This window comes from Scatophagus argus, chromosome 21 (assembly GCF_020382885.2).
Source record: "Scatophagus argus isolate fScaArg1 chromosome 21, fScaArg1.pri, whole genome shotgun sequence".
Classification (NCBI taxonomy): domain Eukaryota; kingdom Metazoa; phylum Chordata; class Actinopteri; family Scatophagidae; genus Scatophagus; species Scatophagus argus.
Window position 1 is genome coordinate 4,732,564 of NC_058513.1, and position 16,668 is coordinate 4,749,231.

The 16,668-nt window shown below is 40.2% G+C and overlaps 1 protein-coding gene across 1 annotated transcript; it reads left to right on the forward strand.

Moving 5' to 3' along the window:
* LOC124052754 (somatostatin receptor type 2-like) lies at positions 1–12,078 on the forward strand. Its single transcript, XM_046377373.1, has 4 exons — positions 1–407; positions 3,139–3,868; positions 4,602–4,927; positions 6,894–12,078. Exons 2-4 carry the CDS (start codon positions 3,481–3,483, stop codon positions 7,323–7,325), a joined length of 1,146 nt encoding a protein of 381 aa, XP_046233329.1. The 5' UTR covers positions 1–407; positions 3,139–3,480; the 3' UTR covers positions 7,326–12,078.
* The last annotated feature ends 4,590 nt before the right edge of the window (positions 12,079–16,668 follow it).

The window sequence follows — 16,668 nt, forward strand, 5'->3', positions numbered from 1 at the left end:
TTCTCTCTCTCCCTCTCTCTCTCTCTCTCTCTGGTGCAGTCGTGCGTCCTGCTGCTCAGTCTGACTTATCACGGGGATCCGGTGCTACGACAAGTTGGACGCAGCGCGCGCTACGGCGGGTTTAGACGCAGTTTGCCAAAGTTTCGGTTAACGAACACGGAATATTTGCTGGAGTTACAATGACGTGAAAGATGTAGTGTAACCACCAGCTCCGGTGAAGGTGGCGAGTGGGCGACCGAACGCCAGCGCCGTGCGTAACACTGGGACAGCAGGTGGATGGGGAGGCTGGCGAGATGCAGCTTTCCAGCAGGTCAGCGTCGCTTCGGAGAGGCTGGACTTGTTCTTCTCTGCTGAAGGACACCTTGCCACGATGGACTTGATGTGAGGACGAAGTTTTCTGTTTAAATGTAAGTGATGCTATGGAGAAAAAAAAAAGATCTAGAAAGGGAAATATTTGCTGGTTTTTAGTGAGCTTGTTAAATATGTCTCCATCTTAGGCATTTCTGCGTGGACTTTGGCTTGCTTTTACGCGCTGTAATGCATTCATTACAAAGTCAGCTCTTCTTTGATCAAAAGTTACATTTTTATCAAAGCCATCATGAAATACACTCACGTGGCAATTCATTGCGCAGGCGACTTAGTTGTTGGCACCCAATGAAAATTCAACAGAAAAACGCCATGACAAACACACAGCGTGTGCTTTAGGCGGATTTCAAGACCTCTTTCTGTCATTTCGTGGAGTGCTAGATGAGTTCCCCTCCATCTCAGCACGGCAAAAAATAACTGAAGTAGATGCAACTCCAGAACGCTTAAATTATGTGAGTTCACGGGAAAAAGAGAATGCAGAAAAGGGGATCTGTCTTTCAATTGGGAGGTCAAAGGTTTAGTGCCTGTAACAGCCATTTTATGTCAAAGTGTCCTTGACGGAGAAGATAAACCAACCTTCTGACTGTTAAATAAGAGTTTCCACTTCACTGTAAATTAAAAAAAAAGTGTCCTGTTGATCTGGACATTTATCACACACAGCCTGCGGGTTAGTGCGAGGCTGCATCAAGCCAAGCTGCTTCCCTGGCATCACTTCATGTACTCACACAGTCAGTGCTGAGCTGAAACATACAGCTCCTGGTTAATGCTTTTCTTTCCTTTTTTGTGTCTCAAGTAGCCTATTAGACTTTTTCTTCACAAGTGTTCTAATAGACCACTAAATCCCCCCTCTCTTAATGATACAATTATCCTACTTTATAATTAAACTGCTTGATGTTACCAACTAATACTGACACTTATACAGTAATTAGTCTGCTAACAAATAACAACGTAAATCCTTTCATTAGTGGATGTATTATTGGAGCACATTGCTTTTCTGCGCACTTCCCCTGATAGCTCTCTCTCTCTCACACACACACACACACACACACGTACAAATGCGTATAGTGGAGCTCCATCGATATTTATTTGTAATGGTTATAAAGTAATTTTCATTGTCAGTGTTGGGATCCGCCATTACTGCTCTTGCTGCCACCACCTCATGGATTCTAAGTTTAAAATCTAACTATAAGCACACCCAGTTAATAAACATTAAAACTCTAACAGTATAGTGTTTCTAACAAGGAACATCACCCCCACCCAAACAGAAATTTTTGGCATATAATTTTGGCCTCTAAAATTCTGCACTGAATAGTAGATAATACATTTTATGATGGTTAATGGAACAGATAAGTACCGTTACAGATTTTACAGATTACCTCCGCTGAGTCAAATACTCAATATGCAACAGACCAATGGTTGTGCATTGCTTCAGAGGCAAATGGCCACAGTGATAATAGAATTTACCAGAGCAGCGTGTCTTAATAGTGCTAAAAGAATGAATGATTGTCCTAGTATTTTTTTTCTATTAAAACCACCATTGTTGTTTTTTTTGTACCAAAGGGCTAATAGAATACAATGTTTAATTAGATTTCTTTTTTTCCTCTGGTAATTGCTGATGGGTATTTGTGAAATAAATTCATTGATTTGTCAATGGAACAAGACTTACATTCATGAGAACGACAATTATCCTGAATATTCTGAACTTTGAGTGCACACTCTTTCATCCTTTAGAGGTACATTGTTCCTGATTGTCTGTGATAACAAATAATTGTACCTAACATTGTTTCACAACATCCCTAATTAACACAAAGTGGATTGTCCAAAGTGGGCCCACATATGCCAGTCACATGTATTTCAGGTAAATTTTGAAAGCAAAAACTGGACTAATGTCCTCATTGGTCTGCTTCTGTCACTGTAGGGGAAGAGTGAGTGATCCTGCCACAGTGTCAGAGCTGTTTGTCCCCAAGATCAATTGAATAAACATTTGTCTTCGGCAGCACAGTGCCCCCGTCGTTCTCTCGCTCAGGCGTACCTTTCTGCATGTATGCATACATTGGGGGAGGCAGGCTCACAGGCACGCACCAGACTCAGACTACTGGACTCAGATTAGCATTAGGTCAATTTATTGTCTGGATTGGCTTAGAAACAAAGAGAATAGCCTCAGGTCAAATGAGCAAATACAAATTTGGATCTAAAGTGGAAGTTGTGATGAGTTTTGTAGTCACCCATGTTTGCACAGATTGGAGACATCTTCTTTAGTGCAAAAGAGTGCAAATCAATGTCATGACATAAATGGTGTGTGTGTTTGAGTTGAGTAATGTAGGGTTTTCTGATGGTGTTTGCCTCAGGAACAAATCAAAAACTCTGCAGTATTTAGGGTGTGTAACTCAGGTTTCTCTGTCTTTCTCTTCTGTGTTTCTCAAATAATGGAGATGATGGAAAAAGGTCATATCTTAAAACACTGCATATGATGCAAAATTTATACTTGGCTGGATTTGGCCATCTTTTCCTAGTCTCTGCCAAATGCTTACTGTGAGAGTAATAAGTAGTGTTCAGGATAATTGAGGAGAGGAAGTACTTATTATGTAAAAGAAATATCTGGACTGTTTTCTAGAGAGAATATCTGACATGTCACTCTGAAGGTGTGAAAGCTGTTCTGTAAAGTAACCCTGCCACTGTTGCCATGGATCTTGGAGCACTGTTATTATTTGTTAAATGATATACTGTCAACCATACTTACTGTACCATCACTCTGTTTTTCTCTCTCCATAGATCTGTCTTTCTCCTTTCCTCTTTCTTTACAGGTGGGATGTGATACTTGTGGTTCCTGGTTAATGAAAATCGTAGCCCCCAGAACCCTAAACCCTGACACCCCAAAGCCTCTAATTCCCATACATCCCAGTACCAGGCTTATCCTAGAACCTATGAACTAAAGTCCCTTGATCCTTATTTCCAGCCTTATACAGATAGTTCATTGATTATGAGCATGTGAAAGCTGAACCTCAGACACAGAATATCTACCATCTCCAAAACCCTTATGTTCGCACATTTACCCCTTATTTTCCACTATCTGTAGTCCTACCCTAAACATACCCTAAACCCCTCTCAGCCATCATGGCCTTGGATCAGTGGCCCTTTCTCACGACTCCCCCCAACATTTCCATCCCTGAGCCCCTCCTGTATGACAGCTACATCCAGGGGAATGAGTCCGAACTGGACCTGAACATCTCTGAGACCAGGGAGCCTCACCAGGACAAGACTAGCTCAGTAGTCATCACCTTCATCTACTTCATGGTATGTGCCTTGGGGCTATGCGGAAACACCTTGGTCATATATGTGATCTTGCGCTACGCCAAAATGAAGACGGTGACCAACATCTACATCCTGAACCTGGCGGTGGCAGATGTTCTATGCATGATGAGCCTACCGTTCATCGCCCTGCAGCTGTCCCTGGTACACTGGCCCTTTGGAGAGGTGCTTTGCAGGGTGATCATGACTGTAGGTAGGTGAAGAGGAGAAGGCTAGTGGTACACCCCAGAAAGAAGCAAGAGCTTCTCTGGGCAAAGAACCACTTTTGGGTTCCTCAGGAGGGAAATCATTGTCTATTGTGATTGCAATTTTAAGAAAACTGAAATAAATATCTTTATATCTTTTAAGATATCTTTATTTACTATTTTAAGAGTGTTTGTTGTTTGTTCTTGGACATTTAGGTGTCTTAAAGGAATAATTTGGCATTTTTAGAACTAAATTATTGGTTTCTTTCCCAAAACCTAAATGAGAATTCAACACCATTCTGCTATCTGTCCATAAGATTTAAAGATTAGCTGAGGAAAAGACTGGAAGCAGGGGGAAAAGCTAGCTTAGCTCTGCAATCCAAAGGTTGAAATAAATTCAGTCCACTAGCATTTTCAAAATTCACAGATTAATACACTGTATTTTCTTTTTACATGTTAATAAAACAATAATTGTTTTCCAGTCATGCTAAGCTAACTCTCTTCTGGCTGTATTTTCATCTTTAACACATTGCATTAAGTGTAGACTATACATATTTAGACTGTAGATGCAATGCAATGCAGTTTTCAACTGCCTGACTAAACAACCCTTTTTTACACTTAATTCGCCATCTGTTATATAATAAAACAAACACCCAATTCTGAATACTGTTATTTATTGGTTATCCTCACCTCACCTTTCTTTCTCCATTCCTCCACCCTCTCTCCTCTGTCTCCTCACAGACTCTCTCAATCAGTTCACTAGCATCTTCTGTCTGATGGTGATGAGCATCGATCGATACTTGGCTGTGGTCCACCCTATTAAGTCCACAAAATGGCGGAAGCCCCGCGTAGCCAAGCTAATTAACCTGACAGTATGGGGTGTGTCGCTGTTAGTCATCCTACCTACTATGATCTTCAGCGGCCTGAACAACGTGCCAGTTTGTGGAATAGTTTGGCCGGAGCCCCAGGATGTCTATTACAAAGCCTTCATATTCTACACCTTCTTCATTGGATTCTTCTTGCCGCTTGCAGTCATATGTCTGTGCTACCTGCTCATTATAGTCAAGGTGAGAGCATTCCTCTACCAGGGCTGAAAACTCACTTTAGTTTGGAATTAGATTTGGTATCACTGAAGCTGGTGCATTTCATGAGCAGGCCTTCTGCCTTCATTACCCACCGCAGGGGTCATCACTCCTCAACAGGAAGCCAAATTCACAATTTTAAAGCAATCAATAATCATAGTAATGAATAAGTGTGGTTGATCAGCATACCTGCCAAACTCCAGGCAGCTTAGCAACAGGAGACTGAACCTAACAAGGGTATCTGGGGATCTTCCCCCAGAAAACTGTTCATTTCAGGGACTGTTTTTCTGCACTGTGGTGGATTTATGGAGTATTTTTGTCAGAAATATAGAGTCATGAGGGGGAGGGGGCATTGAAAAAATGGGATTCTCAGAAGAATCTGGAGGCTTGGGAAGTGTTTACCTCTCAAAACAGCAATAGTGAGTAAGTCACTCTGAATGCCTACTCTCCTCATATCCCTATTACACAGCAGCACAAAGTGGTGCCAATCTGTGTTCTCTCTCTCACCTTAGTTTTTTAATCATGTTTAGTCGGTGTCATGTCAATGTCAGTTAAAACAATACATGTACTTCAAAATTTCAATGCATTTGAGCCTTAAAGCCAGACAAACTCTGTACATTGGGCTCTGGAAAAACACCTGATGTTCAAACTTTTTTCAGGAAGAAGTAGCTTTTCCTTTTATTCCTTTCATTTGTGAGAGAGTTGGCAGCTCTGCCTCTACACTACTCAGAAGTTAATATGATGTTTTTTATGAAAAACAAAATCATACTATTGATAAACACTTTACAGGAAAATTGTTATATGCTTGAACCCTGAAAGTTACTTTCATTGCCATTCATTACACAGGGTTAGTTTGACCTAAAATTTGTAGATTTTTCAACCTGATTGGACATCAGAGTACAGATGTACTGTGTTTATGATTAAATGGTTTAAAATTCAGTTGCTAACGTGTTAAATATTTGCCAGATGATTTCAGTCAGGTCCTCTAACTCAAACAAATTTGGATTGACATTTGGAATCTTTGGCCAATGAGGCTTCATATTGTCAACCCAGCTATCGCAAACCTGAAGTTACCCATTGTGGCCATCCGCTAATTTGGACAATGTGCCATAGTCAAACATGTCTACCTAAAGAGGAAGTAAACAAACCACCAACACTATACACCAGATGTCTGGATTTGGTGCACTTATAGGGCTCTGGGGTCAGAGCTGTTTTCAGGTTGTGACATAAAGTTGAACAGACAGGTCTGCGTAGTGTGTAAAATGTTCGTTCAGCCGCAAGCTATACTTAATGCCTTGCTTTCAGTGACATCAAGCTTGCTTGTGCCCCTGCTCTGTCACCCAGTGATAAATAATTTGGCCTGCTCCAAAAACCATGAAAAACACATGAATTCTAAATTAAGAGCAATAGTCTGGAAACACAAATATCTTTACTCTGTTTTCTTTTCTTTTTTTTTTTTTATTTACATACTTATCCAGACATGGAAAAGATTGAAGTTAAATTCGATACTTACCCATACTGCACAGAAACCCTGATTGCAGTGAATATGTTATGGCAATAATGTTGAGAATAAAAACCACAAAAAACAGTTGGTAGGAAACCGTCTTTAATAGAAGGTGGAAAAAGTGTGTGTCAGACAGGATTAAACCATGGTTAGTTTCCTTTTTTACAACATTTTTAATTTTGAGAATTTTACAAATGACTGAGTTTCCCTCTCATACACATTTGGCTGTGGATGGACCTGGAACAGGGCTATGAGCTTGCTAGCACAAGGATATGACCTGACATAAAACCACAACATGATGTTTTTGCACTTGAGTTTGGGGACAGATATTCTACCTTTGGACAGAGTTGTTCTTGTTCTTGAGTTGTTGGCAAAAAAAAGTGTGAACATTGTGCTTCTATATTTGGGGGATTTTAAGTCACTGACAGTCTATTATTCCTTCGCCAGGTTAAGTCATCTGGCATACGAGTGGGTTCCACCAAGCGCAAGCGCTCAGAGCGTAAGGTGACACGAATGGTGTCCATTGTGGTGGCGGTGTTCGTCCTCTGTTGGCTGCCTTTCTATATCTTCAACGTCACCTCTGTCACCGGCTCGATCAACCCAACCTCTGCTGTGAAGAGCACGTTTGACTTTGTAGTGGTGCTCGGCTACGCCAACAGCTGCGCCAACCCCATCTTGTACGCCTTCCTGTCGGACAACTTCAAGAAGAGCTTTCAAAACGTTCTGTGCCTGAAGAAGGTGGCAGGTCTGGATGAGATAGAGCGCAGCGACAGCAGGGCAGACAGGAGCAGGATGGCTAACGATGCTGCAATCATCAACGCCAACTTGGAGACTCACAATGCTGCCCTGCTCAATGGCGAGCTGCAGACCAGCATCTGAGGGAAATGGAACAGCAGTCACATCCAGGGAGGACAGAGTGACTGAATTGCGATGCTTGGTGCTTCCAGACTAATGGGCCACCAGTGCACTGCTAGCGACCCCCCTGCTCAAAGATGCGGGGGCCGAGGGTGATGTAATAGATACTGTTCTTGGACATTGACACATGAACAAAGTTTAAGTGGAAAGTAAACAATTTCCTAAGGGTTTTCAGAGGTCAGGGAAAGCATACTGACTCCATCTTCAAACTCTTGATATTTGGATTAATGAGGCAACTTGAGATGGTTCTCACTGAAGCGGAGCAAAAATGTATTGTGACTGAAGTAACTGTTAAGGCTGTAGAGACAAGTGATGTTGAAATCAGACATAAATAAGAGTATGGTTCATGCTTGTCAGCTTGAGGTTTGTATCAAGTTGTTAGATGCTATACAGACTGATCCAAAACTAAAACAAGACAGATCAGAGAGTGTATTGCTGTGGACCCACTAGAGGACTATCAGGGCTAGTACATTTGTGGTAGAGAGATCTCACTACCCATGCCCTTCTTGATCTAGAAGGGTCGGCACTAATTTCTCAGAATGTGGAAATACTGCTGAAGAATCAGACCAAAATGTCAGTGGAAAACATCCAGCACTTTGATTCTTCAGAGAGAAAAATCAGAGACCCTAAATGGGTTCATGGTCATGTTTTATTCATACCAGCTGGTTTGTTTGGTCTTACATAATCAACAGGGCAACAAAAAAAGCCCTCCTAACGTGACATCTTATTTTCCAGCAAACGAAGGATGTTTTTCACCTCTTTAGCTGACATCTCGGCAGGAGGAGCTGCATTGATCTGTTAACTCTGAATTTTAAGATCCTGGATTATTGATTAAGTGGAAGGATGGGAAACTGTCTCAGCAGCTGCTCTGACTTTGCTCCCTTTAAAACGGCTTGACTTTGTATATACAAAATGGTGTTCTGTCAACCTCTGGGAGAAAGTTCCACACATAGATAACACCAAAACAAAATGACTGAATGAAGACAATCCATGCTGTAAAATTCTGTATTGTTGTGATGCATCAAGGACAGCTCTAAACTGTGTTTGTGAAACCCGTCATATGTACTTTATACTTCGCTGTAGCTGGTCTTAATAGTTGCTGTGCCAACAGTGCGACTGTAAAGAGCCCATTTCTACTTGTAAAGTGCTGTGTTTTTGATAATGTAAGATTTCCTCCTGAGTTCATGTTCACATTTGCTTCAGTCGGTGTGTGCTTGCAAAAATGCTTAAATTTCACATGAGGCAGGAAAATGTGTCATGTCGAAGAGAGGGAGAGAGGGGAATACAGAGATACAGAGAATAGAAGCAGTAAAGCTTGTGCATGTATTGTATCCACTAAGAACACAAGTTTGAGATATTGTAGAAGATGAAATAGATGCAGGTGACAGCAATGTAACCATACCCTAATACAGCCCACGGCATTTAAGCCTGAAGGTATTCTCCAGCCCAGTCCTTGCTTTGCACTTTCATAAATTTGGGGGACTCATAAAGAGACAGATTTTTAAAAGAATGATGAAGCAGTAGGAGATATACTAATTTTTAGTCCTTTTTAAGGGTTGAATTTCAAAAGCAGTGGATTCTACATTTCCCAAGTCTTACAAACAGACTTCCCATTATATATAGTTGTTGTCCTATCACACTTTGGAATGTGACGAGCAGGAGTCCTATGACGAGTAAACTGCGTTTGATCTGCGTTTGAAGTCAGTGGAATGTCCCTTTAAAGTGCAGAGCTTGAACTCATCCGTTACATACTTAAAATGCATTCAGATTGCCCACAGTGCAGTGAACTTCATGTTCCACTGTACAAAGAGAGAGAGAGAGAGAGGCATTCTGCATTTCCACGAAGGTCACTTATATAAGGACTTGTATAATAATACAAAAAAACTCCCAAAAAACATGCAAATACATGTATTACCGGCTATATATATATTCAAGGTTATGTGATTTTATAAATTATATTGATGTGATATTGACCTATCTCATTTCTTTCAATGACATTCAATACAATGTATGTATAGAGAAAAATAACCAGGTAGCTACATTTAAGTGTGCATTCAACTCCATTATATTCCCACGCGTGTCATTGTGAGAGACGGGACATTCATGTTTCCCAGTCATCAGGTCAAATTTTCAGCTTTTCTCACACTTTTTTGCACTTTTGTTCCTATCAGTCTTGACTGTACTTTTACTTCTTTGTTTAATGCTAAGTAAGAGATGTTAGCATGCTAACAAGCTAAATGAAGATGATGTACATGGTAAACACAACTTCTAAATATGTGCATGTTAGCATCGACATTGTGAGCCTGTTGGCATGCTGATGTTAGCATGGAGCTAAAGTACATCTACAGAACCCCTAGCAGCTATCAGTCATTGCTATAAATTGAAATGTCTATATAAAACAATGGCATTAAAGATATATGATTATCAGACTCTAACCCAAACTTAACCTATCTGACATCATTATCAACTTTTAGAAACCTGTGGGTTCATTAGCTAGCTAAGAAATTAGGCCTACTAGTTTGCTTATTTCACTGCCTGACTCCACAAAGCTGCTGCGTCCTAGTTAAGACCCAGAAGAGCTACAACAAAAGGTCTTGTCACATTAAAATGAATTTAGAAACCTTATCACTCCATTAATGCTGACTGAATCAACATACATCTATTTCCGGTTTAGCTATCAGGCTGTTTGTGCACAGTGGCTTTTCCATTGGACCTCCATGATGGAGCCACACCTGGTTGCTGGGAGATTTGTCAAACAACTGCAAAGCCTCTATAGTAATAAGGTCACCCGCCATATGCCGCATTGTCAGATTCGCTTCGTCCCAGTATATCACTCAATGCAGAAGCCATCAGGGTTGACATGACAGGGTTTGTCCCGGGACGTTAGTGCGGGAAATAATCTACAACGATAATCGTTTCTCAGTTGTTAGTGGACCACACAACCTATTACATTCTCTCTGTGCTGTCAATACTAGGAGTAGTATCTGTAGCACAGTTAGTCCTAGCTTCATTTTCACACTCTGAAAGAACACACTCTTGCGTTGAAAGACATAATACGCACACATGTAGGTACAGTACAGTTCCATACTATTAAAGCACACACACTGTCTAATCTTGTTGTTCACAATGTGTCATGCAGACGTAAGCTCCTTGCGTCCATGTCTGATAAAAGATGAAAGCGATGAGGGGTGACCAATTCTGCATCATACTGACCCAGTGTATGTACGTGTCTTAAACAAAGTGGTGAGCGAGCCCCCATTGAGAGTTTTGGTTGTTGAGCGTAATCTGAATATCATATGAAGAAAAACTGTAAATTATCCTGAAACATGCAATATCTTTCTGTATGTCTTTATTTCTCTGCTTTCTGTGCCAAATTTGTGTGTGTGTGTGTCACAGCGAGAAACTCATTTCACAACATTACACTTTACAGTTAAGGTATTTAGCGCCTTCAAGTCTGAAGTGCTATTCTCTCATCATCCACAGCTAATTACTTGTACTCTCTCTCTCTAACTTTTCCTCTCTCTCTTTCGCATGCACAGCCGGTGAAGAATAATCTGAGTTGACACACATTTTACACCCACCCAAACTGAACTGGGCTGAAATCCACTGAACCATACTGAAGGAAAAAAATACTATGCCTGCCACTGCTACTGGCTGTTTGGACATATTTAATGGACTTAATGTTTTTAAGGGATCATTCTGTTAAATAGATGTTGATAAGATGCTTTGTGCCAAAGCCAGTGTAAATGTAGCGCTGAAAGAACAGCTGTGGCAGTGATGAAGATGTCTGTAGTAGTTGTTTCCTTTGTCATTTTGTGAAATCAAGACCTAAATTTCCCTCTCTGGAATTAGGTCATATTTTGAAAAAGTTTTGCTTATTTGGGTCGACATGGGGCTTGACTTGTTCCTTGCTTCGGCCATTGTATAGTGTACAGATGAGAGGCAGAAGCAGAGAAGCCTCTGCCTGCTCTGTTTCTTTTTGCGAAATAATTTGATTTGCGAAGGGCTAGAACGTGCACTTCTGAGGTTGCACCGTTCAATATTAACTCTATGTATTTGTGGTATCCTCTTCTTCTTCTTCTTCTTCTTCTTCTTCTTCTTCTTGCACATCACATCCGTGTGTCACCTCACTAGCCACAACCAGTTCACGCAAGTACTGGGTGCCATCTTTTTTGCTAGATACACTTTCAGAAAGCTTTTTGAGTTCAGCAGCAGATACAAGTCATTATTCTGGTCAGAGAAACAAAGTTAGACCTGGGTTCAACACTTCAGGTTTCATTCATATCATAAACCTGACAAAGCAAATTTTAGCCAAGCTGTTGTAACTTACATGCTTGTTTCTGACAACGCACAACCATGGATATGTACTTTTCTGTGCAGTTATTTTTATCTATGTGCCTTGGAACTGGAAAATCATATGATGATCAATGTACAGCAAAACAACATTTTATCCTGTTTCTGCCAACAACCAAAGGCCTTTGTACTGTACAAACATGTTGGTAACCAAAACATAACAGAGACCTGCTGTATATAATTTTTAGTTCTATGTCCCCAGCTTTCATAGCTTATGTTTGTGTGATATAATGTCAGAAGCAGATGTTTATTTGTGATTCTTTATTGTTGAGTAGAATATAATGTGATCATTGATTGTAATGGACAAACCAATGCCCTCATCTCTGCAATTAAAGTGCAGGCCAGTTTCTGCTCCCATGGTCAACCTGTTTATTGTTCCTGAGAACTGCAACTTGAAGGGCCTCTCCCACAGTGTATTTACTCCACGAATACATTTTTTCTAGGTGTTCCAAGTTTTTCCTTGATTCCTGAGCACATCATACAGACTACATTATGCTGTATACAAATGTGGGATTCAGTGAATTCCAGCATAGCTCAAACTGCTGTGACGGAACTCACAGACACAGAAGAGTTAGAGCTCATCATTTATTCTGCCACTACATGGCTCAAGGTTGGACAAAGAAGGACGACCACACAAGAGTTTATTTAACTTTGCCAGAGAGAAACTAAACAAAACAGATATAACAAACAACCCAAATAAATGGGTTTCCTGTTGTCAGATGGTCAGCCTTTCATGATTTGGTCATGTGTGGCATATTTACAAGTACTTTATTATTTATACATGTACGTCATTAACAATGCGGTATGATTGTGTCTTACAACTCTGAGCCGCATGGCTTGTAGGTGTATGACATTTACCTTTTCATTAATTTATTTTACCAACATCAACATTATGAATTCCGTATTATCTATGTCTTATTGCCACCGCATGTCTTAATCTGTCAAAAGTTGTTTCTAACTAGTCTTGCTTGGGTATTTTGTTGTTTCGTGCTGCTTGCTTGCATGGTTACATATGGACATACTGTGTTATTTTAATAATGATTTGGGGTGTAGGAGTGTGTAGGAATATCTACAGCGGTCACTAAAAAAACCCACAAATGGTCGGTTCATAATTATGTTTTAAATAGCACATAATCACCTGAAGTGATTGCTGTGATTGTGTTTTTGTTACCTTAAAATGGATACTTCATATCCACAGAAGGAGCAGGTCCTCTTCCACGCAGTCCGCCATGTTTCTACAGAATGTACAAACCAAACACTGGCTCTAGAGTCTTGTTTTTTTTAGCTCCCACGAGGGTGAGACGGGGGTGTTGCTCAGTTGCAGCTGCAGCCACATCTCTAGATGCTACTAAATGCCACACAGTGCACCTTTAATGCTTACAAAGCATTAGCAGTAAAGACAGTTGTATCAGGTTGTATCAAGGTGGCTGACAAATAAATAATCTCATATGAGACAAAATCATATCAAAGGCATATTTTCTTTTGTTTAATGTGGATTTATTTAGACATCCCCTGACATGCAGAAGTACAAAAGGCTCAATTTAATGTCTTCTACAGAAGAGCCTACTTGCACCAACATTCCCTCACATCACCTCTCATTTTCTCTGAGTCGCCTCCGTGTGACTCACGACTATGAATACGGTGCCAGTCTGCACTGCTGAGGATTCAATTTCACTGTAGAAACAAGTAAAGTATTCTGCATTGAAAGTCGTGTTTGGGGGTGTTTTATTGTGGTGGTGGCAGGTGAGAGGATGGAAATGAAGATTAAGTGCAAAAACTAGAAAGTGATTTTTCACATCCCCATCTTGCCAGCGAAATACAAGCTTTGGGGAGAGTCAGGTTTGAATGTCAATGTAAAAAATGTCAGCGCTTGCGATCAACAATAAATTTGTTATTATGGGTCAGAGATGTGTCAAAGCTTTGGTAGAGTATGACCAAGCCTCTGTGTGTACGACCTTTTCCAAAATCAGATAGAAAAATGGCTTGTCAAACTATTTCTGAAATTTTTTTTCCTTGCATAATATGAACTCAAAGTAGAACAAAGTTAAGGTAAGTAGGCGAAACTAGACTCAGTATGTGAAAAAAGTATGTGGTACTGGTACTGAACAGGACCTGAGGATAAAGTTAAGTTTCAGTGTTTCTGTTTGTTCTGAAAGGTTGGATAGTCATTGAGCCGAACTCGAGCCTTCCAGAGAATTCAGTCTGTTAAAGCTTTCATGTTTTTCTCCCATTATGAATCATTTTATCAGAGCAGACGTACATTTATAATGGACAGATATTAATTATCTCTGTTTAACCTGCAAGAGCAGAAACCAGCTGTGAAATGCTGACATACTATGTCCTGTTAGTTCTGCTAATCCGGCTAATGTGGGAGAAAATTGCCCACTATGTTCACCAGGTCTTCGCTAATGTTTGTGCATTGTTTGGTGCTGAGCAGGTAGTCAGTTATAGAGCTTTTCTTTTTACTGAAAGCAGCTGCCTGCTCTGGCCATAAATGACGGGCCAGAAAAACCAAAACACTGAGCTGAAAGATGCAAAAACAAAGTATAGAGCTAAGTGGACCAGCTGAGTGATAATCCCCTGTCGGTTTCCCCACTTTTACATATGGGTAGTCATGTGATCCATTGTTAATCAAAATAAAATTGTTGCTAGCTGACAGGGTAAAACTGTCAACTCTTTATCAGAGAATCTGGAGCAAATATAACAGTTTGATCAGGTGAAATTGTTGCAGGGATATACTGAATACTACAGTTATCAACACAGTGACAAGTTGCCACAGAGATACTGCCATTAAGTTTTGTGTTGTAATCTGTTGATCAGACATGTTCATACAATTGACGAGTGAGGCCGCCTTCATCACTTTCATCCCCTCCAAATCCTACCTGTGAATTGTTTCAGCCCCAGCACTCGTGTCTTTCCTACTTCACCTTCTCACCGAAGTTAGACAAGAGTACTTCATTAAAACACTGCTCTGCCTCCCCGCATAATCATGAGTGGGATTAGGAGTGATGAACAGAGTGTTTCTGCAAGATAAAGACAGTACTCGGCAGTGAAAATGGCACCATCTATGACAAGTAGAAATTAAGTTGATTCTGCACTGAAAGGCTTGTATTTTCAAATATTGCAGGCTGTCTCCATCTACTGGTCTGTTAGAATGAATGTGCTGTTATATACAGTACTTAGTGTGACAGCAGTAGGCTTATTATGGTCTGATTATGGATAAGTTCTAAAATGATGCCAGAGAAAGATTCCCACTAGAACTCTCTGACCTCTTCAGTTTGCAACAAAAATTTCAAAAATCAGCAAAAATCAATTACTGCTCCTCGTAAAATTTAACATTTGGTGGAAGAAGAATGTGATGCATGCTCCTTACATGAGGACATTTCAGTAAAACAGACCTCTGAGAAATGTGTCATTAACACACATTTGCATAGGCTCTCAAATGACTGATTTAGTCCTGATTTGATCATTTTATGTGGTTCTGTTTTTCACCCATGTGGCTTTCGTTTTTTTCCTTTTTCTGAATTTGACTACCCATCTGCAGTGAGTCTATTCTGGGTGTTCAGGTTTCTGTAGGTGGTTGTTTGGTTAGAGGTCTGACACAGGGTATACAGATTCTTAGCCGCCTTTACCCTCCAGTGGATTCGCACCAATCACTTCCCATTTATGTTTTTCATTACAATGCAATTTGCAAGCAGGCAGATGTTTTTGTCAGTATTTCATACTTCAAAGGGAATCAGTCTCATAAACACATGTCTATAGATTAGACAATGGTTTTTAAACATCCTTTAACACATTCTGATATTCATAGATAACAACCGATTCAATCATTTGGTTTCTGTTTTATGGCACCAGCTCTTCAACATGAATGTCAGTTTCTGAGTATTGCACTCTGTGGGTCTTTATAACAAAACTGATTTAACTCTCATCACAGTTTTGCACATGTGCAGTAAATTTTTGTTTCTTTTTGTCCCCCCCCCCCCCCCCCCCCCCCCGCGCCCCCCAGGAACAGTTTTTTCAAATTTGACCTAAAAGAGGCAAACTATATAGAAAAAAGTATTGGGACACCTGACCATTACCCCAACAGGGACTTAAATGACATTGCATTCTAAATACACAGACAGCTTTGCAGCTCCCAATCTTCTGAGAAGACTTTCCACAAGATATTGGAGTTTTTCTGTAGTACATGTTGCTCATACATACAGAGCATTTGTGAGGTCAGACACTGATGTTGGACCAAAAGGCCTGGCTGGTAATCTCTGTTCCAGTTCATCCCAAAAGTGTTGGATAGGGTTGAGATCAGGACTCTGTGTGGGCCAGTCAAGTTCTTCTGCAGACTCATCCCATCATGTCTTTATGGACTTTGCTTTGTGCACTGGGGCATAGAAAAGGGCCTTACTCAAGCTGTTGCTACAAAAGTGGAAGCACAGCATTGCCCAAAATGTCTGAAGCATTAAGATTTCCTTTCACTGGAAGTAAGGAAGTAAGGATCCAACCCCTGAAAAACAGCCCCATAAAGAGGTGTGTCTGGATACTTTTGTCTATATAGTATGTAACATATTTAGATTTCTATAGTATTTTTACATTCTTCTGAAACTTTTACTGCCTACATGTATCCCACTGATCCATGCTCACCTAATTTGCTGGAATAATTTAATTAAATATAATGCACTGCAACTATGAAAAGACTTTAAATGAATAAAATATAGTAAAATTATAAGTCTGGACAAATGAGCTGTATGTGCGTGTATACCATTTTACTTTTTCTTTTCATTTTCATTTTCATTTTCTTTTCTAATTAAAAACACTGTTTCGAAATATGATTAAATGTTGCTTATTTATGCTCATATATTTACATATATGTTGGCTTTGGCCTTCCTCTAGCTACAATATCCCAGCACAGGTTACAGTAAGTGTGAAATTTTTGTTCGTTTGTTTTACGGTGACTCAGCAT

Coding starts and splice junctions, on each gene's coding strand:
- LOC124052754 (XM_046377373.1), top strand. CDS start 3,481: ATGGCCTTGGATCAGTGGCCCTTTCTCACGACTCCCCCCAACATTTCC. Junction 3,869..4,601: donor CAGGGTGATCATGACTGTAG/GTAGGTGAAGAG, acceptor GTCTCCTCACAG/ACTCTCTCAATCAGTTCACT. Junction 4,928..6,893: donor ACCTGCTCATTATAGTCAAG/GTGAGAGCATTC, acceptor TTCCTTCGCCAG/GTTAAGTCATCTGGCATACG.